The sequence below is a fragment of the Vipera berus genome, assembly GCF_964194415.1.
Source record: "Vipera berus genome assembly, chromosome: 1".
Taxonomy (NCBI): Eukaryota; Metazoa; Chordata; class Lepidosauria; order Squamata; family Viperidae; genus Vipera; species Vipera berus.
Genome location: NC_138202.1, coordinates 222,041,603 through 222,066,131, shown reverse-complemented (window position 1 = coordinate 222,066,131; position 24,529 = coordinate 222,041,603). Strand labels below are relative to the sequence as shown.

The window sequence follows — 24,529 nt, the reverse complement described above, 5'->3', positions numbered from 1 at the left end:
GAACATTTTTAGAGATGTGAAAGAATAGTTGAAGTTAAGTAGGGTGTCATTAAACAGTTTTTGAATTGATTTTCCTAAAAAGAGTAAAACTTCAACCCTACATCCATTGCCTGCTAAGTTTGGGACTTCTGAGTGGATACCTGCATGGCTATAATGTAAAGCATTTAAGGCAGCAATCCCCAAACTTTCCAGCTTGGACCGGTAGGGGATGGTTCCGTGCAGATGGTGGCATGCACACAACTCCATTTGCACAAATGGTGCTTGCATGTGCCCACCACTTGAACAAATGGAGCTGTGTGCTCGCCTGCTGTTTGCATAGACCGGTTCCAAACAGGCTGCAGCTAAACAAACTGCATTTGAATTCTCATAATTGCAGATTATTTTGGTCTGTTTTTTATCCATTTGCCCTCAATGATCAAAGGACTACATTTGTGTATGTGTGCATATGGAGGTTTAAAATGGAAAAGGAAAGATATATTGCAAAATGAATTTGTCCTCGTTCCCAGAACCATTGCCAAAAGAAACTGCAAGCTCAGTCGACTGATATGTTTTTAGACTTCATGGGAACTGCTGGAGATGGCGTGAGCAACATATAAAAAGCATAACTTCAAGTTTTTTCCCCATTAAAATGATTTGAAACAACAAAATTATAAAATGGGCCAAATTTTGCCACTTCGTCGGATCGTTAACTGTTACTGACTACAGTAGCATAGTCTTAATACACTACAGATAAAATTCTTGATGGCATTGTGGGAAGTTTTGTTTTCTGCCTAACGTTTTAATTATTCTTCTGGGAACAGCATAGAACCCAAGAGTCTGCTACATAGTATTCACTTGACCTTGCCATTTTTATAAAAACCTCAAGGCATGAAATCAAGAATCTACATAAAAACATGAATTCTTGACCCATGGAAGATTTGAGTAATTTTGTACTCTGCCTTCATTTGGCTCAGTCTATGAAACAAAAATACTCAGGTCCAGTTCTCTCTTGACTATGTTTTTCTTCTGAAACCTGTATTTTGTCAGATCCTTTGCTATAGTTGCATATTAAAAGTTTTTTCTCTACATAGGAGCGGGGTTGAATGCAATGCCTAGTTGCTTTTATACTTTACAGAGGTAGTTATCATGAAATTTTTCAGAAATGGTACAATTTCATTTTCACTTAGCAGATTTTAAATCATGGAGATTTCAACATTCTGGACAATTGTTTTTAAAAAGAAATTTCCCCTACCAAAAACGATGCTGTAGTGCTTTCTTCAATTTGCCCAAGTTACTGTTTATATATATTTTTTAGCATTGGCCAATATATGCCATAAGCCTTTCTAATAATTTTTCACTTAACATTTTGTAAAAAAATTTAATTTGAAGGCCGCAGAGTATTTTACAGTGGAAAATTAAAATGCAAGGTTGAACTTGTTCGTGTTCTAGGTATCAAATTCTCTAACCTGTGGCAACTTTCTAATTCATAGAGTGCCCTGTGCCTCTATGACTGAAGTAATTTCTATTTATTAGAAAACCCAAATAATTGCCAAAGTGGATTCTTGAATAGTTCAGGTGCAAAAGACATTGACATTCATATTCTGTCATTTCCAATGGAGAACCAACTGCAGTATCAAAATCTGTGGACATCAGTTTCAAAGGCAGCTTCTACCTGGTTTGGCTGCAACCTTTTCCTCACTCTTCAGAGATAATAGCCCAAATAGCTGCTGAAAGATGAGGCCTAATAAGACATTTCATTCAGTATTCAGGAATAATGAAAACCAATGACTTGCTGAGGACAAGGAAAAAGTGGGATCTCATTTCCAGTAGTAGCTTCTCATAGACATTGCTTCATGAAGAGAAAGAGGCGAGCATTCATTTGCTCTGGGAATAGATAACCCTTAGAAAAAACAACCCCACTTAATTCTGCTTTTTAAAACAAGCGTTAAGGGAAATGACAAAGCTACATGAATTTTTAAGTTCATATTTGGAAACTGAACTTGAAACAATAGCTATTGACTGACTTTATCTGTACTGAAATAGATGAAATTTTTAAATGCCAAGATTCCCTTGAGTGGAACACAAGTCTAGGTGAATGCGTGGACACCATTGTCAGTTTTCTTCAGCATGAAGAAAATTCCCACTGTTTTCTTCTACAATGTTTTATCAATTTCTCAGAGTAGGTTGTGGCTCTGAAATTCCCTAGTGGCCTCCCATTGAAACACTATCCCAGTCTTCTCTCTGTTTTTTTCAAAATCAGCCAAGGTCAATTAGGTGCTACAAGTCTGCTGTGGCATGTCATTCATTGTACACAAGTGTAGAAATTGTTAGGGAAGTTTTGCCACATGGGTTTAAGATACAAGACGGGGATGAACAAGGATGTCTAATTTATTTCTAATTTAAACACCTTTATAGATTTTAGATAGGAATTTTGCAGCTTATCTCAGTAAATTTAGAGGACACTTGTTTGTGGTAAGTAATATTAAGGTAGACTGGCAATCTTTTTGTGGGTGTTCCCATAAACAGTTGGGCTTGCAGGATCCACAGTGGAGACATGGGATATTGCTATAATACAGGTTTGAGGCAGAATTCTGGACTGATCTTAGTGGGCTTTGACAATTTTTTAAAAAAAAAACTTTTAAGGCTGTTTTAGGACAGGTAATAGTTGAAATTTTCCTATTTCAATATTGGAAGAAAGAAACACCACCATTTTTCAGTAATGTTAGTAGGGAATCAAGAAAATAAGCGGAGACTTAATACTGCCTACCCTGGGGAAGCATAAAATAACAAGAACTTGCTGAGGACTTTCTATCCCAGGGTCTTTCTATCCCAGGCTGATGTTGAAAAGGGAATAATGCAATTCTTCTATTTTCTAATGTAGTCTCTGCCAGCCTAGGGCAGGGGAAGGCAACCTCGGCTCTTTTATGACTCATGGACTTCAACTCCCAGAATTCCTGAGTCAGCTATGCTGACTCAGGAATTCTGGGAGTTGAAGTCCATGAGTCATAAAAGAGCCGAGGTTGCCTAGCCCTGGCCTAGGGGCACTTTACTGAGGCTTTGTACTGCAGGCTGTCGAGGGACAATGAGGTTTTTCTGAAATAGTCCATGAACTCATCCACGTTTCCTGCAGAAGGAGGTCCTACTATCCAGGGTTGTGCCAATTTAGTATAGGTATGTTACTGGATTAAAAATATCTGCATATAATGAGCTAACATGTTAAAAGAAGGAGCTGTGCAGAATCTTTCTGTCCATGAGGTTATTCTCGACTCTAGCCAAAGCTGCACCAGCTAGAATTCACCCACTCCTTACGTGTAACACTAATGTTTCTGGCATATATTAGCTCTGGAACCTTACGGTCTTTCTGAATATCCATGCTCAAAACCCAAGTAAGGCACTTAGGAAGACCTTTGCTCTACTAGGATCCTATTCACATGGCCGCTGTCAAGAGACTAGACATGAAAGAGTTAACAAAGGGGCTTCTTTTCATGGGAAGGCGAGAGAAGCAAAAAAGAGAAGTGTCCTGCATTCCCAAAAATGTGCCCTGCCAAAGCCAGTCGTTTATATCATGGGTCGTTGCCACGTTCCCACACATTTTGCTCCTAATTAACGTCCTGCTGGACAGCTGAGCTGTTTCAAACAGGAAGCTGTTTATAGATAACGCTTGCAAACAGTTGGGCCTGATTTGCTGAATGTCGAAGAGCAGGAGTTGAGCCCGCTTCAAATTAAAACCTATCGGATTTTTGTAAATAGTAGCAATGAGGTCCATCTGTGGTGCCGTGCCCTTTCAGTCAGCAGCTCAGCTACAACGCCTCTTCTCTCAGCAAATCTAAGGTAGGTGATGCTAAGATGCTTGTGCCAGCCAAACCCCTAGCTTAAAAGAGAGTAGGCGGCATAACATTTCTTTTTCATGGAAGCTGGATAAAGAGGAGACTACTGACTTTCAGATCAGGACTGAGTTGGGATCAGTCTGGAATTGTTGCAGTGTAGGTCATCTAATACCATAGAATACAGACCAGCTCATGTCTTTACATTTAAAAAGCTATTAAACATTTGAAATTGATTTATATAGTGTTCAAGATTGCATAGGAGTATATTTTTTATTTTATGCTGTGCTATTATAAATGTTCTTTCTTTGTACAGTGTGTATCAGAAAAAAAACAGCAAGGGTGGGGGTGGGGGTTTGAGGAGCTATTTAAGAGACAGATAAAATGCTACAAAAGCGCAAAGCAACTTGTACAATATCTGGAATTGAAAAGTTCAGTTCTAGTTCTTCCCTCTCATGTGTCCCCCACATTGCTAAGAAATATAGAATATGAATTATAAAGTGTTGGTTGAAGAATATGGAATATAGTAGTCTAAATTTAATTTTTCCTCTCAAGCAGCTACTAGAGAACTGGAGCATCCTTCCCTAAACCAGTCCTCTTCAAGTAGGCAAACCATAAAATTATCACTTCCAACTAGGCTATAATTTATAGTCTTTAACTTTTAACCCTGACCTCAAATATGTGACTGTACTTTGTGATCACTCAGGATTGAATGTGAGATACACATTCTCACAAACAAGTTTATTGTACTATATTATTATTGCTAACTAATTTTTGGAATTGTTCCCCCTGCTTTAGAAAAAAAATGGGGACCAATATATTGGTGCAGTTAGCTAAAATTAAGTGCTATTTTTAAATAAGTCTATTCCAGGGAAAGGAACAAAACAGGAAGGCTAAATCTAAAAGACAAAAACAGAAGGTGAAAAAGCTTTGAAAATAGTGAAAAATGCAAATAGATGGGTTGGCAGAGTAGGAAAATGTTATGGAGATAAAGAAAAGCAAAAGAATCAGAAATCAGACTATCAGAGAAAAGGATGAATTCAAAATATTGCAATTATTTCTGTAGGCATTGAGAATTGTCTGACTGTTTTCCTTCTAAGGCAAACAAATTTGCACAATGGATTATGTATTTCCCACCTTCTGAACTCTTTTCAGTCCACAAAAGGGCAAATAGTATGGAAAGGAATAATTTACAGAGAAAATAGAATTCTTTGTTTCTTCCCATATCCTCTTTATTCTATTTATCCTCTTACAGATTTATTTATTAAATTTATTAAATACATAAATTTATTAAAGCAAAATTCCAATAATTACATTAAACATTTCAAGACACTGTCCAAAACACAGGTAGATTCTGATTTCCCGATTATATGGAGCTGTATGTCTACAAACATCTGTTTGTGCTTGGAGACTTGCTGAATTGGTCAATTCTGATAGGCACAACCATGTATTTTCACAACCCTCCTGACATGTTGCATAGAGTATGATGGCTAGTTCAATACATATGAAAGGCTGATGTTAGGAAAGATCCAGCTGCTCTGAAAGTCTATTACAATTGATAAAATTCACTAACCTGAGAAAAGAAGAGATTAAGCAGTAGCTAATTTTAAAAAAGCAAAATTCAAAAAGAAGGAAGAGTTGCTTCTTATCTTTGTCAGCTACCCCATGCTGGTTTATTTTATTTTTAATATTAAAGGCTGTTGGGTTCTTGCACCATGAAAGTTAGCTTGCTGAATAATGAGTGATACACAGCAGCTTAATCCATGCTGATCCTTATTTAACATTGCTTTCTTGGTTTGCAAGACGAACATTCAACCATAAATGAATGATATGCACTCAATGATACATTAATTACAAGGTTCAGTTAATGTACTAGTTAGACTAAAGTGTGGTTAGTTTCTACTTCAGCATATTGTACAAACCAAATTATTATTGGAATGATATATTTATACTATTCTACACACCCTAACCCACACATAAAATATTTCAACAGAAATTAAAGTCAGTAGTAGATCAAATTTTAGCTGTGATACTAGTTTAGCAGTGCCAGAATGTAGGTATTATATCATTTGGAGCTTTACTGAGAAGTAATTGTATTGCCCACAAGTTTATATGCCATCCTTGAAAATCCCAAACTAAGCTCTTGATGTCCTGTTCCTAGAAGAAGATAGTTCAGTAATATTACAAAATTACAAGTGTGTTATAGAATTTGAGAACAGAGGACAGAAAGGAGAGTTCCTATATTTTCCCCCAGCGCCTACAGTGCTCTTATCTTTGTGGCATGCTATGTGAACTAATCAAGATTAGTAGAAGTAACTGAAAACTGAGCTGTGTGTTGGCATTTTTTTCTTGCACAACTCTATAGACATAGGTACTTTTGCTTGTCGAAACCAAGAACGATCTTAGTGATTATTTTTTCCTTAGTTGACTAAAAAATTAAAGGAAAAGGCTATTTTATACATTTTCCCATCCAATCATCTGGACTTGGGATTTTTCCCAAAGATGCTTGTTTTCCTTTCAATTGAATTTTTTCAGCAGCGTGGAAATATGTTCATGACTTCCCCAGGGAACATTTATGTAGATCATTCTCATCATGTACTAAACTGGGTTTTTCTTTCCAATCTTTTTTTGGGAGTATATATGAAGGGCCATTCCTTTTTTTTTTCCTGGGGATTTTGAACAAGTATACCAAAGCAAACTCTTTTTCGTTGGTTTAAATATGGATTATGAGATCTAGGGGGAAATATATTTATGTTGCAAACGCTCTGCTGAAAGCTGAGTGTCCCTTCCCAATAAAATATATTATCAAAAGATAGCAAGAATCTTTGCAACATAGCTAGCAAACTATCATATATTAAAGATATATTTTAATACACTGTAAAGATTATTGTGCCCTTAGAAGATAGTGAACACATTAGAATTCTCCAGTCTTTAGAATCCCTATTAATGGTTTATTCATTTTTCCTCCCTTTAGGAGTAAGGGACAAGCTCATAATGAAGAGTGATCTGGTTTTCTTTGTCTCTGTAATTAGCCTTGCATTCCTGTCTCTGCCAAGATCTGGATATGCTCAGCATATTGCAGAGGAATCCTGCTCTGTTCAGATTCTGGTTCCAGGCCTCAAAGGTAATATGCGTATCTTTTCCTATAAATGTCAGGCATTCCTTCTTCGTTTTTATTGTTCTGATGGCATTCTAGTAATTATTACCGGGCTTGCATTCTCTTAATGAAATAGGCCAACTTTTCTCTTAAGCTTTTCCTAGCTTGTGGCAATTGGCCTATAATAATGAAACAGCCATTTGAGCTGCAGCTTAAGCAAACAATCATAGAAGGCTTTGAATGGTTATAAACAATCCTTCCACAGAGTTCCCAATAAACAGCCAAACAAATCTTATTTGCTATGCTAAGTATATCTAATTTTCTTGGATACTGGCCCTGGAGATATTTTCTGCTTGTCTATTTTTAGTTCCTCACTTACAAAATTTCATTTTCTTAGAACATACCTGCACACCAACAAAAAAACTAACAAATACTTTATAAGAGAATGGGTCTAATTTGCATAAACAGAACGTAGAATTTGGAGGATGGTAACCGGCCTTATTTCTCTTATTTCTTATATCCTTATTTATAAATTTTGGCTGGTTTGTTGCCATTCTTGACTTTTTATCATGAAAATAGGAATCACCAACAGTGTAAACAAATGGTAGTTTAATTTCAATAAAGTTGGGAAGCCTTATGATACAAAATAAAAATGAAAGACAACATGACACCCTCATACATTTGATGGTCAATTCTAGGAGAAATAGAAACCATTTGGGAATAAAGCTTTTTATTCTTGTTCTTTTTACCGAAGATCTTAAAGAAAACTGTCATTTATGGTATACTGCCTCTGATTTTGAGATAATTGTTGAAATATTAAAGGGACTACTGGAATTAGTAAAATCATCAGATGTCTTATCAATTCAAATATATCTGAATGATTGCTACTATAGTTGCCTCAAGTTGGTGTTAACAGCCTCTGTTAATTTTTCATTTCACAGTATTCCAATAATGTAGATTTGGGGGTGGGCTAGTGTGGTTCATATTTTCTTTTGACTATAATTGTATTCTTGTTAACTGTTTAGTGAGCTTATTCTCCATTGTACTGCTTATTACTTTATTTGCTCAATGAATTGGATGAAATAAATTAATTTTCTGAAGAAACTCATGCCACAATAAAACTTCGTTTAAAATGCTATGGTGCCTCTTACTGCTTTAAAGTCATCTTCATGAATTCATCCTAAAAGATGGAATGATAGTTGGGTCAGTTTTGCTAGAAATAGCTCCCTGTCTCCAAAATGTATTCTTGAATTGAATCCAAGCAGTGTAATTATAATACATATCCAAAACATTCCAAGTCAAAGTGTCCACGCCTGTTTCTTGTATTTTGTTGTTTTAGAATTATTCATGCAATTAAAAATTACCAGCATTTTTTTTGCACTCATAAAAAACAACGGATTGACCTAGAGTTTATTTAAAGTAACTGAAAAGACGTCTGCTTGTTTTATGCTTGAGAAGGGAGATGGGATGCTTGCTTTTGATTTAAATGTTTCAGAGAGTGAGAAAAGTGCTTTGTCTCCTTTAGATACCATACTTATTTTTTAAATTTTTTAAAAGTATCCTCTATATCAGATCTTTGCAATTTGGATATTATGTAGTAATCACCATGGTCTCCCCATCCAACTTATTCAGGACACCTAGGGTAAAAGATAAAGGAAGGGTAGCTTCCCATAGTCCTTTTATTTCCAGTGGCCAGAATACTCTATATCAGACATGTCAAACTCGTGATGTGTGACGTCGCACGACGTATTGGAACTTTTTCCTCATTGCTGGCAATGGAGTGGACACAGTTTCCTTGTGATGCATCTGGCCCGTGGGCCGGCAGTTTGACACCCCTGCTCTATATATACATTCTGCTCAAAAAGATTCTGCTCAAGCTATTTCGAGTTTTTATTTGCAGAACACAGCCAATTTGAAACATCCCAATGGAACAATTTGTGGAGGATTCTTTTGTGCTAGGGTTAAACACAATATTTTCATGTACATCCCTATTATTAAATCATTGTAGATATATATATATATATGAACTGTCCAGTGTGACTACAGCCTGTTCGATGGCCTTCAATATAGGCTGAAAACAGGAAATAAAGATTTGCCCCATGTTTGGGGCCTAGCAAGGTAATCTAAATAGTTAACATTTGACACATATCTCCCCTTGCAGAAAGCTAACAGAGCGAGAGAGATCCTGTGGCTCAAGAGGTAAATACACTGCCTAATGTGCAATCAGCCCAGGTTCGAATCTCAGAAGGGTATGGCTGACTGATGAAGACTAATGAGTCAGAAATGCATTTCAGTCTCCCTTAATTCTTTGTTAGTAATTTACACAAATATACGAACTGTCCAGTGTGACTACAGCCTGTTTGATGGCCTTCAAGATAGGCTGAAAACAGGAAATAAAGATTTGCCCCATGTTTGGGGCCTAGCAAGGTAATCTAAATAGTTAACATTTGACATATATATATATATATATATATATATATATATATATATATATATATATATATATATATATATATATATATGTATATGTGTGTGTGTGTGTGTGTGTGTGTGTGTGTGTGTGTGTGTGTGTGTGTATGTATATGTATATGTATATGTATGTATGTAGCTTTTGGCGTATTCGGGTCTTTTCCCGTGTAGGATTGAGAGTTAGGGTTAGGTAAGCGTGATTGGAGCTGCCGTCTCTCTATAAATACTGGTGGGGATGTGTGGGGTGCTGGCTTTGTTGCTGTAAGCAGATTGGTTGGCTGTGATGTTACATCACGCTTCGCTCGCACAAGCACGAAACCGAAGACACCAGCCTGAAGATGACGAGTGGGACCTCGTCGAAATGTTGCCAAGACACCCTCAATCCTACACAGGAAAAGACCCGAATACCCCAAGATCTACATATATGTATGTATGTATATATATATATATATATATATATATATATATATATATATATATATATATATATATATATATATATATATATATATATATATATGTGTGTGTGTGTGTGTGTGTGTGTGTGTGTGTGTGTGTGTGTGTGTAAATTACTAACAAAGAATTCTTTGTTAGTAATTTACACAAATATATGAATTGTCCGGTGTGACTACTGCCTGTTTGATAGCCTTCAAGATAGGCTGAAAACAGGAAATAAAGATTTGCCCCATGTTTGGGGCCTAGCAAGGTAATCTAAATAGTTAACATTTGAAATATATATATATATATATATATACACACACACACATATATATATATAATCACAAGTGCTTATTTTTTTATCAGCAACGTATTGTCTGGGTTCTAACATTTACCTTACTAATACCTGTTAAATTCCTTTCTCTCTACCTCATTTTTCTACCCCCCCCAAGAAAGAAATATTCTTGGAAATATTTAAAAGGCAGAAACCACCCCCCCCACACACACACAGGTCTCTCTGTCCCAAATAGAAACCAAGTCTGCAGGAATGCAGATGTGATAATCTTGTCAGAAAGACTGGAGTTGGGAAACTGAGATTAGGAAGAAAGATCCCTAGAATCCACAAACCCTCACAGCAAAAATCTAAGAGTCATCAGCCACAGCCCCAGGAAAGCAGGATATAGCCTTTGGGACATAATAGGATTAACCCACCACCATCAGAATACCAGAAAGGCACACTCAGGCTCAGGTCAAAGTTCATGCCACAGGTACAACTCCAAACAAAAGGCTCCAGAGGGTATAAAAACCCACTCCCTACATGTGCTCACTCTCTTTTCTTCCAGAGCCATCTTCCTGTCTGGCTCTCCTCTTCAAAAACTGCAACCTTCTTTCTAAAGCAGTCGCCATGTTGTTTATTCCCGGCTTGGACTGAACCATGATGAAGACTTTTCCTTCAACAATTTGCAAATAAACTAAGTTAGGATTTATTTTCCTAATTTTCTCATACAGCTATTTTAAGGATACAATAACCTTAAATCCTGAACTGAACATTTATCATTGTGAGGAAGCTTGGAATACTGAAAAAAGGAAATAAAACAGAAATTGACCAATGGAACATAATTGCTTTTCTCAGTTGTAAAATTGACTCTGGTTTACTTAACACAATATATTTTACAAATCTTGACTAATGTATAGGTGCCAGTGTTACCTGTGTCTGAATTGGGTGGCCACATACATTTGTTTAATAGGTAAATAAATAAAAAATGAGTTCAGCCTATAAGCCATGTTGTGCTTATTTGTAATCTGAACCCAAGAAGAGACTGGATAGTCACTTGTCTGAAAGGGTATAGTTTCTCCTGCTTGAGCAGGGGTCTGGATTAGAAGACCTCCAATGTCCTATTCTATTCTATTCTATTCTATTCTATTCTATTCTATTCTATTCTATTCTATTCTATTCTATTCTATTCTATTCTATTCTATTCTATTCTATTCTATTCTATTCTATTCTATTCTATTCTATTCTATTGTTCCATAAGGCCTGGGTTAGAACAAGACATGAATGTAGTCATTGTTTTCTTCACTCCTTTTCATTGAAGTGTTGTATGTATGATGGGAAAGCATGGACACATTTTTTTAAAAGCAATAGTTAGATTAACAAAGTCCCAATAGATAAGAAGTGCCAGAAACCTGGACAATTGATTGGTTTTTGTATCCCTTTACTAAGCTGGGGGAGGCCAGAGACTTAGTCTTCAAAAGGAAAGCTTAAAAATGCTCATATCTTTCTATATCTCCAATATCTTTATTGCTAACCTCTCTATTTCAGTGTCTGAATCCTTCTATACAGCATCTTTCTCTCTCTTTAGAACTACTTGTTTTCTACAATTCTGTCTTTTTTTTATTTCTGCTTTCTATCTCTGACCTATTGAAGTATTTTTTTTTACAACTTTCCCACTTTTTCTTCCTGGTGGGGCTTCTTCATTCTTTTCCTATCTTTCCGAATATTTGCTCCATCGGAGGGAAATGACTCACAGAGTGTTTACCTCATGCCACTATGAGGGAAGGAAACAAACATATCTCTCCCCAGCTTTCTCAGCTGCTGCCTACTTTCCTGTTACGTCTTCTCATGTGTGTTGTTTAACTTTTAGGTTCCCCTTTTACTTTGACTCCTGGGCTTTGGTTCCATTTATTCAGCCAATGGCAGCCATCCTATCTTCCCTCTTTCTTGCCTTGTTCCAATGCTGCTGTTTGATTGGCAGCTGGATTGCCCTGAAGACGGGGGAGGGAGAAGGAGGAAGGAGCACAGGTGCTTCACCTGCTTCAGCAGTCTGTCCTTGGCTTTCTGGAATGCCGCCTCCTCAGTGGAAAACACTGATTTCTATACACTCCCATTGTCTCGATCTTTCTGAAAGATAATGTCAAAGAAAGAATATGGCTTCTTATAGAAGAAAAAAAATGGACAATATTAAATTGGGGTGTTTTATGTGTTTGCTTGATAATGAAATTTCATATGCTGTTTCTTATTGGCCCAGTCTTTGCATCTTGACCCCTTCTTTGGAAATCACATTGGAAGTGGTGCACCTTCAATTTCTCTATTGATCTGCAAAATTAAAACTTTAATTAGAAAAGCTGCACTGCTTTGCTCAGTCTGCCCGAACAATTGGCAGTGTTTTGCACAAAGAAAGTCTGCTAAAATATACCACATCAGGGTTAAGAATTATGCATGATTCTTGAGTTCTAACAATAATTGCTCTTTGATCAAGGAAATGGGAACACTGAGATATAAAACTAAAAAAAAAAGAAAGCCTGAAGGAAAAAGCAACTCCAAATTTGTTCATGCTTCAGCATAGTCTCTAATTAGAAGCTGTAATAATGGTGAGGGTGATTGATGAAGAAATGAAGTGAAGCACAAAATGGCCTACCTACGAAGACTGCAGCTAATGTAAAATCTCTAAAAAGTCATCAGTGTCTGAGCTAAGCTGTCAGGGCGGATATCTCCCTGGCTTAGATGTACACTAATGAGATATAGAGTCTTTCATCTGTTGGCTGAAATCCAATGTGTCCTTGACTTCTGTGCAGTTTGAATCTTAGTATTGCAGACCAATCATATTTCTTCTGGGAGGTGTTAGGAGCAGTTTCTGAGAGGACTAAGAAGTTGAACCAAAGAGCCTCCGCATCTGGAATAGCCATGTGTCTGAGATGCTATTATCAAAATCTAGATAGCATGATAGATATTGCTATTCCTGGCAATAAATGTGTAGTGCTGGGAAAGAGAGCAGCTCTACTCTACTATTTCTTCCTTGCTTTTAGCTACACATTTACACTTTCTATGGCAACCAGCTATCCTCAGTAAGGTGAAGGAGGCACTCATATTAACAGTGTTGAACCTTTTGTTGAAGGATAATTCATACTTACCTCAGACAATAACCTTGGATAGACTCTGATTACTTGTTAAAAGTGACCTTGACTATTGCACTCCATGCCCAGCACATTCCTTATATTGTCACTCCTAAGGAGAAAATTAGATTTAATTAGTATATCTGAAGGTATTTCAAGGACCTTCACTGTTTTGTTGTGAAGGATGTTATACTCCTTAACTTATTCTATACTGTATTATAGGTCACGGAACCTGATGGCTTAACATTTTTAAAGAAAAAATTAACAGAACGGACTCTGAGTAAATGCAGAGGATCTGATCAGTAATAATCAGCTATGATTAATTGCAATAGGCTTGCTTAGATAAATGATAGTCTGATGGTCATTCTGTGATCATATAGTGATGTTGCTTACCCCTGAAAAGACACATTTGGAAAGAGTGGCTTATTATCTGAAAAAAAAAATAATAGCTACTAGCTCAGTAATGGTGGAGGTCCTTGAAGTATCTTCAGATACTCTAACTCAGGGGTGTCAAACTCAATTTCATTGAGGGCCGCATCAGCATTGTGGTTGCCCTCAGGGGGCCAGGTGGGTGTGGCCTACTGGGGTGGGCGTGGCCTACTGGGTGGGCGTGGCTAGAGTGCATATGGCCTAGTGGGTGGGCGTGGCCAGCTTTACATCGTTCGCATCAAGGGTGCCTATGGGGGCCTGGGCAGGAGTGGGACAGATCTGAGGGTCTCTGGCAGAAGGAGGGTCTCCGGGCCAGGGCCAAGGCAGTGGGGGCCGTTCCCTCACTGTTTCCAGGATGGCTTCGCAGGCCACATGAAACCACTTCGCGGGCCGGATATGGCCCCGGGCCTTGTGTTTGACATGTCTGCTCTAACTAAATCTAATCTTCTCCTTAGAGGAGAAAATATAAAGAATGGTATGGGTATGGAGTGCAATAGTAGGTCACTTTTAGCAAGTAACCAGGTCTATCCAAGGTTATTGTCTGAAGTAAGGATGAATGAGTTCTTCACCCTAAAGTTCAGCACTGTTAATATGATTGCATCCTTTATGTGAAAAACTTGGACAATCAACAAGGTAGCAGGAAAGAGGGACAGAGAACTTTGATTTTTTTTCTTGCCATCTAGTTTCTTCAGACCAAACCAAAACTACTTTCCCCCTTCTATTAGTTATTTGCATATAACTTTCTCTTAGGCTTGCTTTTTGAAACCCCTGTTATCTTTCCATTGTCTATAAAGTTTGAAGTTCTGTAGCAAAAAAACTATTTTTTCTGTTTTTCCTCTTTTTTTAAAAAAATTCTAAATATAAATATTGATAGAGATCAAGTGCTGAAACAATGAGAAGAACACCACATACAGAGAGGACAAACAATATGAATGATGCTGTCATTTTCATTACAAAAATTGAATTCTGAACATAATACCACTGAATTTTGAATAATTTGTTTGGTTTTATCTTATGTCTTATTACATAATAGGGGAAAATGGAGAAAAGGGGGAAAAAGGTGCTCCAGGCCGCCCTGGACGAGTTGGACCTCCAGGGGAAAAAGGTAAATCTCATTTTAAAAATTGATTAAGCATTGGATTAACATTACTTAATAATAAATGGAGAATATACTTTTTGTATATATTTTCTTCATGTCATAGTTGCATATATAGGTTTGTACCTAATTAAACTCAGTCTTATAAATTTTTGATTTATTAAAACTAGCATCCCTGTGGAATGGTTTGAGAATTACTGTATATTGGGTTGATTGAGTTTTGTAATGGAAAATACAAAATACTGAAGCATTTAAATCTGTTCCTCTTCTTTTGGTGCCTAGAATTGGGAAAGTGTACCCAGCAATGGGAGGGGGAGGGAGTGGACAAGCTAACAGCAGCCCCAAATGACCCAAAATTGCTGATCAGACCTCACCCTGATTGCAATAGAACCTCATTACTTTGAAAGATGCCAGATTCTACCCCAGATAATAATTTTGTTTCTGGAGAAGAGGAAAAAATACTGCTTGAAAGAGTGAAAGAGTTAAGAATCACACTGTCATCTGGAAATACTCTTTGTTTTTTTGTAAATTGCAATTCCATATTTACCCTTATCTCCAGAGGGAGAATATTCCAAGGCTCAGGTGCTATAGCAGAAAAGGCATATCTTCTGGGCTCAGCTAGCATTCTTTAGGCAATGGGACCCAAAACATGCCCATCCAGCCTGACCAGATTGGATGAATAGGGGAAAAACATCTCTCAAGTAAAAATTTCCAAAATCAGCATTGCAATTCTAATTTGTTGTCTCTGAAGCTTTAAGCTCTGAGAAAATGACACAAGCCAATAATAAAGATGGATTTATTTTATCTGGAGCTTTTTTTGTTTATAAACACATGCTGGTGTGCAGTATTTTCTTCCTTGAATTACTATTACCATGTTAACCTTTTCTCTTTAGCATGTATACTCTAAGCAACTATGATGCACTCTCCCTGTGGACCATGATAACTGGAAGTAATTCTTTCAACACACATTCTTCCATTTCTTTTTATCCTTCCTTTGCACATTCTGTTCCTTTCAGCTTTAACTAGTTAGCTTTAATTAAGACATGCTATAAAATAGACAGATAAGGTGTTAGAAATTCATAAAAACAGAAGGCCTTTTAATTTGTCTTTGATTTTTTATATTATAGGAGAAGTGGGAGACAAAGGGGAGAAAGGTAGCATGGGGCGACATGGAAAAGTTGGTCCCATAGGCTCAAAAGGTATATTTTTCTTCATTCTGTGTTAAGCTTTGAACAATATATCAACTTTAATTTTTACTAATGATATATATTTAGATATTTTTACAGAATAAACTTTAAAAACTAACTTAAAAGTCACATGTAAGGCTTAGATATTCGATAAATGTATGAATTTGGGTTTCTTGATACAGGTCAGAGAAAATTATAAATATTATTTCTTCCTAACTAACTGATTCATTAATTGTGTTAACCAGTATATTTTAAATCAGTATCAGGAAAAATTTAATACATTGATAAAGGCTTATTGTCATATCCTTCAGCACTTATTTTTATGATGCTGTCATCTCATGTGCAGTTCCAGATTTGTGTGCTATCATACTTCAACATTTAAATTAAGCCCACAAAGTACCTTATCTGCACCCAGCGCAGATAATAAATTACTGGAGTCCTCCCAGCTTCACTCCATTGGGGGTTTACCCAGCATTATGCTCTGTAATGAGATGGGAGCCAAGCCCTTTTTGGCTCCCAGCTCATTATTACAATTCTGGTACAGCTAGGGAAATATATGGGATAATGCAAGGGTAAGATTTGATTGCCGCTCCGGACCTATCCTTGTATTCTCATGTATGTTAATACAATACTTAGAATAGCCCACTTCTCTCTCTTCTTTTTCCTTGTGAGCAAGTGTGAAAGGGAGATGGGGCTGGCACTTTTAAGAACACTGTCACCAGGACACTTACTTGTTGGCAGGTAATATGATTGGGTAAAGGTATTGGAACTGCCATCCCCATCTGCTAAAATAAGCTGGAGGGAGCCTGCCTTTCTCAGTGGCATCTTCTGCCAGATCTTATTCACTCTTTCATCCAGGAAGAGCCCCCATTTCCCATTTCCTCCAGTATGGAGAAAGATGTTTGGAGAGGAAAACCCTCAGGAACTGGAGATGAAGGAAACCAGGGAGAATATCTCCGGAGATTTTCTGAGTTGCCAATGATATTTGGATTTGAATTCTCACTCTGCACTTGGACACTTCCAGGTTGCCGTTTAAGATATCCATTCATATTCTTCTAAAAATTATTTCTCTCTCTCTCTCTCTCTCTCTGTGTGTGTGCATGTGTGTATGTGTACTTCTAGTATGCTTGCATCACATATGCCACTGCCAATGGCATTTTGATAGGATACTTGAAAAGACCACAGAGGTAGCAAGTTTAAAGAGTAAATAAACAGTATTATTAATAGTATCATTAAACAATTATTAATCATTCATGGTATTGATGCTAGGGACGCACTAAAAAGTTCTGAAGCATCTTAAATTTTATTCCCTTAGTTGCAGGAATGCATTTTCTTCAAGAAATTGACAGATGTCATTCAATAAAATTACATTACGTTTATTTTGATTTTGAAACACATTTATGTATAAATTTGATTTCATTAGGCATTACTTTTCCAGTTATGTATTGTAAAGATAATATCCAAGCTTGATAATGTATTGATAATGAATAAAATCTCATTTTCTGAGAAGCTGAATTGTTTTTTCTTAGGACAAAAAGGAGATAATGGAGATATAGGTCCACCTGGTCCTAATGGAGATCCAGGTAAATTATATTGGAACTGGCTGTACTATCTCTCAAAGTCCATTTTGCAATTTAATAACTCTTAAGTTATATGAATAATGTTAGTGTCTTATAGGTCGGCATAAGAAAATATGACATATTAGGAGTGTGTAATTTCTATTCATGTGCAAGTCCTCCCCCCATGTTCACTAATACATTTAGTCCTCAACTTATGACCATGACTGAGCCCAAAATTTATGTTGCTAAATGAGACATTTCTTGAGTTTTGCCCCATTTTACGACTGTTCTTGCCACAGTTGTTAAGTGAATCATTGCAGTTCTTAAATTAGTAACACGGTTGTTAAGTGAATCTGGCTTCCCCATTGACTTTGCTTATCAGAAAGTCACAAAAGTTGATCCCATAACACTGGAAAACTACAACCGTTATAAATACGAACCAGTTGCCAAGCATCTGAATTTTGATTGCGTGACCCTTGGGATGCTGGAACAGTTGTGTGAAAAATGTTCATAAGTCACGTTTATCAGTACCTTTGTAACTTTGAACAGTCACTAAACAAACTGTCGTAAGTCGAGGACTACCTGTACACTTGAACTAGTCTCTTGTTTTCACCATAGATTCCTATTATACAGGAAATCACAGGAAGGCATCTCAGTGAGAATGACCTAGTCCTAGCTTAAATCTGGTCACCTTGCATCAGAACAGGAAAGCCCTGCTTAAACACAGTTAACTGAGTTCTCTGTTCAGAAAAAAAAAGTTATTCCTGTGGTTCTTCTCCATGGGGAAGCCCGTGTGGAGAAGATTTGCGCTTGAAGCCAAAGTAGTGTAATCTAAATATGAATTCATGTGACTTTCAGGACTGCTTCTTGGCGAACACAGAGGAAAGAGTACTATAGTAATGCACTTATATCTGATTTATGGGCGTTTTGTCAACTTTGGTTGGGCTTGATGGAAAAAGAGTGTTCCATTAAGTAGGCCTTTGGACTGCTCTTATACTTTTTTAGGTATTCCTTGTGAATGTGGCCAACTACGAACAGCCATTGGTAAAATGGATAATCAAGTGACCCTGCTGACAACAGAGCTGAAGTTCATTAAAAAAGGTAGGGATGTTTATGGAAGCATATTCCCCCTCCTAAATATAAGACACTGTTTTCTTAAGAATCGGGCTTGCTTTTTAGTTGGTCAGCTGTGTCTGTCTTATATGGAATGCATTAAGTAGGTTTATAGAAATGCAAGTGGTCACTTTTCAGCACTGCCCTCCTCCGCAGCTGTTGCTGGTGTGCGGGAGACAGATAATAAGACGTACCTGCTGGTGAAAGAACAGAAGCGATATGTGGATGCCCAGCTCTACTGCCAAGGAAGAGGAGGGATCCTGAGCATGCCCAAGGATGAAGCCACCAATAATCTCATTGCTTCTTACATCAATCAAGCTGGCCTCAGCCGAGTTTTCATTGGCATTAATGACCTTGAGAAGGAAGGCAGCTTTGTCTACTCTGACCGATCCCCTATGCAGACCTTCAACAAGTGGAGCACTGGTGAACCAAATAATGCTTATGATGAGGAGGACTGTGTAGAAATGATCACCTCTGGGGGCTGGAATGATGTGGCTTGTCACATTACAATGAATTTTGTATGCGAATTTGACAAAGAAAATGTTTAATAAAGTTTCCCCCTGCCAGGCTCTCTACATGAATTTCTTTGGGGGAAGGTGAATAATTTCGGCAATCCAACTGTTATTGTAACCAGTACTTCAATTTCTAGATTGGTTTTATATGGTTTTTTTGTTTTGTTTATGAGATCCTTTGTATCAGTGTGTAAAACTATCCCAAGGTAGTTTTATCCTCATCCCTTCCTTTTATTCACATTTTTTTCAAGCAATCCCACCATCAACACACACACACACACACACACACACACACACAATTAAAAAGTTTTGTAAAATTTCTCTTTTGTGCAGGTCTTGAGTATGGACCTTTCCCTCTATACTTGTGAGTATAGTGGGGTACAGGTAAGAGAAAAGTAATGTAGGAAATAAAGCTTATTTATTAGATATGGCTATTTATAGTTACCCACTGTGGGGAAGGGAAGTAAAATTTCTCATGTGTTTACTTCACTCTTATTTGGCATTAGAGCTTGTTTTTTTATTAATTAAACCATTTTTGGTATTTTGGTTCTTAGAAAAATCTTTTTTTTTAGGATGACTTATAAGTAACTCCTCTTTTATCATTTCACCTGCAGATAACATAAACCCACAATATGTTCAATGCTTTTGTCTCAAAAAATTATATTTGTGTGTGCGTGTCAGTATATACAATGCAGGGAATCGCACTGTTTAGCTGTCCATGCCACAGGTAAAAGTGCAAAACATCTCTTGCATAGCTGAAGATATGTGGCTGACTAGGTAGGCTCATTCCTGTACAATACACAAAGAAGTATCTAACCATGTAGTAAACAGAAATCCACTAATTTTTGAAATGAAGACTCTTATATTTTTCAATAGGACTTTGTAAAAGTGCTTCCCAGATGATTACCGCTGCTGTAGATAGACTGTGATCTTTGATAAAAGTTGGCACATAGGAACATGAAATATTTTTAAAGAGCAGTGTCGAGAAGTTATTGAACAATGGTAGTAAAATGTAAATATCAAGAAAAGCAACAAAAGATGTTAATTTGTAAACTGACCCTAACCCTAATTACTCCTAAAGTGCTGGATTAGAATATGTTTAGAAATACATGGTGTTAGTATTGTACAGCTGTAAATATAATCTAGGTATTTCAAATATCAGTGTTTACACTTTAGAAGAAAAGAACAGAGATGACACAATTTGGATTCCTGAAATAAACACAGCCCACTTAGGCAGTGCTTAGCTGTTTGAAATTACTGGGCTTTAAACTTTGTTCTGTCCAGAAACCTATAAACTCTTGAGTCAAAAACCTCAATTTCTTCACTTTGGAGATGAATACAAGATGTACATCTCTTTTAGGATATTTTAAATAATATATCTGTGATTTCTTTTCTTTTTTACACAAAATACTTAAATTCTTTAAACAAGAAGTCATGTTGATGTGGTTTCATAAATACATCTTCAGGCAGAATAGTAATTTCTGAAAGTTAGCACACTAGTTCCTCATATTCTCTATTATGTTAAATATTTAATAGTTAAAATATTTGCAGCTGTAGATTTCCTGGACTGAATTAGTTTAAGTGAACAGTCCAAGTAGCATTTAATATTTTATAACTTGACAATAGGAAATTGAAAGAAGATTATAGAAAGTATAAAACTATTTTCATAGGTTTAGGGTAGCTGGCATGCTTATGTCTATGTATGTATAGTTTAGGTTAAAGAAATGAATTTAAGCAGATCTGTTACCCATGCAGTTTTATGATGATCAGGCTTGGGCTGCAAAATCTGGATGAGCAGAAGATGGCAGCAAAGACTTAATGTTTTTTTTTAATCTATAGGTTATTACGCAGTACAATAGTTGTAATTTTTGCATCCAAGGTCTGATAATATGAAAATTTTTAAATGGCTTTGCTTTATTCGTGCCATTGTAAGCAAGGAGAAGCTGAGTATCACCCATCCTGGTACTAAATCCTGCATTAATTTACCTAATGTTAACCATTACTCCACCTAAGACTAAGATTAGTTATAACTGTAAATTAACTCTTTGTGATGTTCTGTATCTGTAATTAGGATGACTGGGTTCTTAATCCCATGACAGAAGAACATTCAATTGAAAGCAACATGGTTCTTCCTGGATTACAACTGAGGAGGTGCATATGGGAAGACTGAAATTAAAATTAAATTTAGCATGTTTTTATTTCATCAGCACAAATAAATCCATATGAAGTCTGAGACAAATCCCAGCTGTAAGAACTGGATATTAATTTAATTGGCTTCTCAAGGTTGCTAGTATAGGAAGTAAACTGGGATATGTTTATTAATATGAATGAGGTACAAAATTAACTCCCGCATGCAAAGAAAACTTAAAACTGATTAACTGTCTCTGCTTGACTTTGGGGGAATCTAGAACCCTACAGCTTCCTTACTACAAACAGTACCAGTGGCTTATAGCACAAGGCAACAAGTCAGTTAATGATTTTTTAGACCTGTGTATGGATAACCAACTGCATATGTTTATTTAATAAATATAATTAATAAAGATGTTCAATTTGAATATTTACTATGACTGATTATAGGTATAGGTTTACTTTATTATGCTATATTAAACTTACCTACACAGAGCTACATTGTTATACATAACCTACATTGTTATGGCATTTCTAAATAAGTCATTGAATCAGCCTTAGTGAACTGCAGAGTACATTAGATGAACAAAACATTTTCAGTTAGCACAAGTCTTCCTTGCCTTCCACCCCACTATACCAATGAGCCCACACAGACTGTTTCAGTGTGTTGTTTATAGCTAGTAGTAAAGATGTTAAATAAGGACTTGGGGGATGACAAAAGCAGATTTGGTGAATGGGTGGATCTTCAGTTCTCAACTTATCTTACAAAGTGATTGTGAAATTTGAAGTTCTATGTACTAGTGCTCTTTAGTGCTTCAATTTCACTTCCCAAAAGGTGTTTCTGGGGATGTGAACATAATTAAAGGAGTTATATTTTTTTCCCCTGGATCATATGACAGTTGAAGAAGACAAAGTCCAAAAAAAGATTAAATTTCTTTAAAGAATTGCACACAAGATGCTCAATTGGTACTTCAATGTGCTCCAAGCTACTTTTTTTGGAACTGAATCTGAAATGCTTTATGGCCCACCCATGTACGCCATCTTGATTTCATATAGAGGAGGAAAGATATAAAGGACCAAAACATTTTTTTTAAAAAAATATGGGATACTGATCTCAAAAAAATCAAAATTTAAATGGCTAAAATATAATATTCACATACTTAGCATAATATACACAAACTGGCAAGAGATTCCACTAGATGATAATTAAGAAACTGAACACGTTTCTGAAAAACTTGTTAGCAACTAACACATGAGCAGACAATAATTTTATTTCTTGTATGTTTGCTTTCAAAATAATTATTAACATCTTATTCATAAGAGAATAAAACGTTTTACCTTATTTTATTGAGTTTTTCTTTTGCTCCCATTTATCTTTCTGAAAAAAGGTAAAATCTGATAATGTACCAGTAATAAATTTTTAAGAGAATTTACCTGTTAATTTATTTAGTATCAAAAAGTTTGACTTTTTCTTCTATGACAGAAGGTCCTATTTCCATATACGTATATTATACTTTCCATATAACAATTTCCTTTTTGTTCATATTGAACATTACAGTTTGGCAGCAAATCCAATCTTTACATGCAACGCTAGGATAACAACTTGTGAATTGTTCTAATTTTCTAATTATCCTTTTGGATCCACAGGGATGCAGAATGAATCTATGGAGACCTGAAAGCCCATGAATTACTGCAAATACTGTTGCAGAAAAAAGCATAGTTCAGACTATGATCACATAACACTGCACCACTTTTAAGTCTACAATGGTGGGCAGTCAAAGGGCTAAGAAGTTCCAAAGTGCAAGGAAAGGCTCTTTTACTGTCCAGGTCCACTTGGGAACCTGCATAACTCTCACATATATTGTTCTCTGGGTGCAGTTCTATAATCCAGCTGTCTGAAGATAGTTTCCACTATAATATTGAATTCTGATTGTTTTGACCATGACACATTCGTCAGAAGGGGATGCTGCTGCTTTTATCAGATTGATGAGACACGGTTCCCAGACTCCTGTTCCCAGACACCTGTTCCCAGACCCATACCTGTTTAAGAAAGGAGAGTCACTGCTTTCAAAGGTGCCAGGTCAAAATTTCTAGGACCCAGACGTCCTGGGGAATCCACACAAGTGAAAACCAAATTCTCTCTCTTGACTGACACTTTTCCAAACATGAGAATCAGATATTTGGTCTGAGTGGTAGGGAAAATGGAAGATTTTAACCCACAAATCAGCTGATCCTCAGCATTGGAGAAACAGTGGTTAAGATAATGAAGTTTGGTTTGAAAGAAATGGCCTTTTCCATTGTGTAAACCAGAATGATTCTGGGCCTGGAGAAGCAGCAGCATAACCTACCAGTTTTTCAATAGGTGCTCAGCTGATTCTAGTATCTCTGAAAGGTGTTCTAACACAGCTATCAGGAATTGGCAGTTAACCATAGTTCTCTGGCACATCAGCATTAGATCCCCTTGTGTACAATTCTCCTCACTTCAGATTGCACTATTTTTCTCAGCTATCGGAAGGATCTGCCACTAATACCTCTCCCGGTTGAATCAGCCCTGAATATGGAAATCATTGCATGCCATCCAACTTGAGCAATGTGCAATATAATCATTTATGTTGCCACACTGCCCTCTAGTGCCCTTGGGTGTGGAAACCAATAATTTTGGGTTTGCTTTATCACACGTAGTAGTGTGTAAAAAGCTTTGAAATGTGTCAAGGAACTTTCTGCCTCTTCATGGGAATGCTGATTGGGTGACTGCTGACTATTACCATCTCTACTGTATAAGTACATGAGAGAGGAATACTTACATCCCAGAGGATAGGCTCACTCACAATAGGCTCACTGAGCCCTTTCTTAAAAATGAAATCCGGTGGTGAGAAAAGAAAGGTTTTACACTTAGGCAAGAAAAACCAAATGTACAAGTACAGAATAAGTGGTACCAAGCTCAATGGCGGTAACTGCGAGAGGGAGCTATCTATGAGACAGCAGAGTACTGCAACCACCAAAAAAGCCAATGAAGTCCTAGGGTGCATTGAGAGAGGGATAGAATCAAGATCGTGGGAAGTGTTAATACTACTTTATATTGCCTTGGTAAGACCACACTTGGCATACTGCATCCAGTTTTGGTCACCATCATTATATGAAAAGATGTTGAGACTCTAGAAACAGTGCAGAGAAGAGCAACAAGAATGATTAGGGAGCTGAAGAACATATGAAGAACAGTTGCAGGATTAGGAGTGAAGGATCAAGAGGGAGTCAATCTATTCTCAAAGCACCTGAAGACAGGACAAGAAGCAGTGGAAGAAACTA

At 36.8% G+C, this 24,529-nt stretch overlaps 1 protein-coding gene across 3 annotated transcripts; it reads left to right on the top strand.

The window, feature by feature from the left end:
• Window positions 1-1,090: 1,090 nt before the first annotated feature.
• On the top strand, window positions 1,091-19,961 carry COLEC11 (collectin subfamily member 11). Of its 3 annotated transcripts, XM_081314863.1 has the most exons (7): window positions 1,091-1,116; window positions 6,778-6,927; window positions 14,663-14,734; window positions 15,853-15,924; window positions 17,442-17,495; window positions 18,477-18,572; window positions 18,723-19,961. In XM_081314863.1, exons 2-7 carry the CDS (start codon window positions 6,798-6,800, stop codon window positions 19,130-19,132), a joined length of 834 nt encoding a protein of 277 aa, XP_081170989.1. In that variant the 5' UTR covers window positions 1,091-1,116; window positions 6,778-6,797; the 3' UTR covers window positions 19,133-19,961. The 3 variants fall into 3 exon arrangements, with proteins under 3 accessions (XP_081170989.1, XP_081170988.1, XP_081170987.1); XM_081314862.1 differs by lacking the exon at window positions 1,091-1,116 and having other exon boundaries at window positions 6,028-6,927; window positions 18,741-19,961; XM_081314861.1 differs by lacking the exon at window positions 1,091-1,116 and having other exon boundaries at window positions 6,028-6,927.
• Window positions 19,962-24,529: the final 4,568 nt, after the last annotated feature.

Excerpts from the sequence above, each read along its gene's own strand:
- COLEC11 (XM_081314861.1), top strand. The coding sequence starts at position 6,750 with ATGGTTTATTCATTTTTCCTCCCTTTAGGAGTAAGGGACAAGCTCATA. Across the intron at positions 15,925-17,441 it reads TGGTCCCATAGGCTCAAAAG|GACAAAAAGGAGATAATGGA; the intron begins GTATATTTTTCT and ends GTTTTTTCTTAG. Across the intron at positions 17,496-18,476 it reads TGGTCCTAATGGAGATCCAG|GTATTCCTTGTGAATGTGGC; the intron begins GTAAATTATATT and ends ATACTTTTTTAG.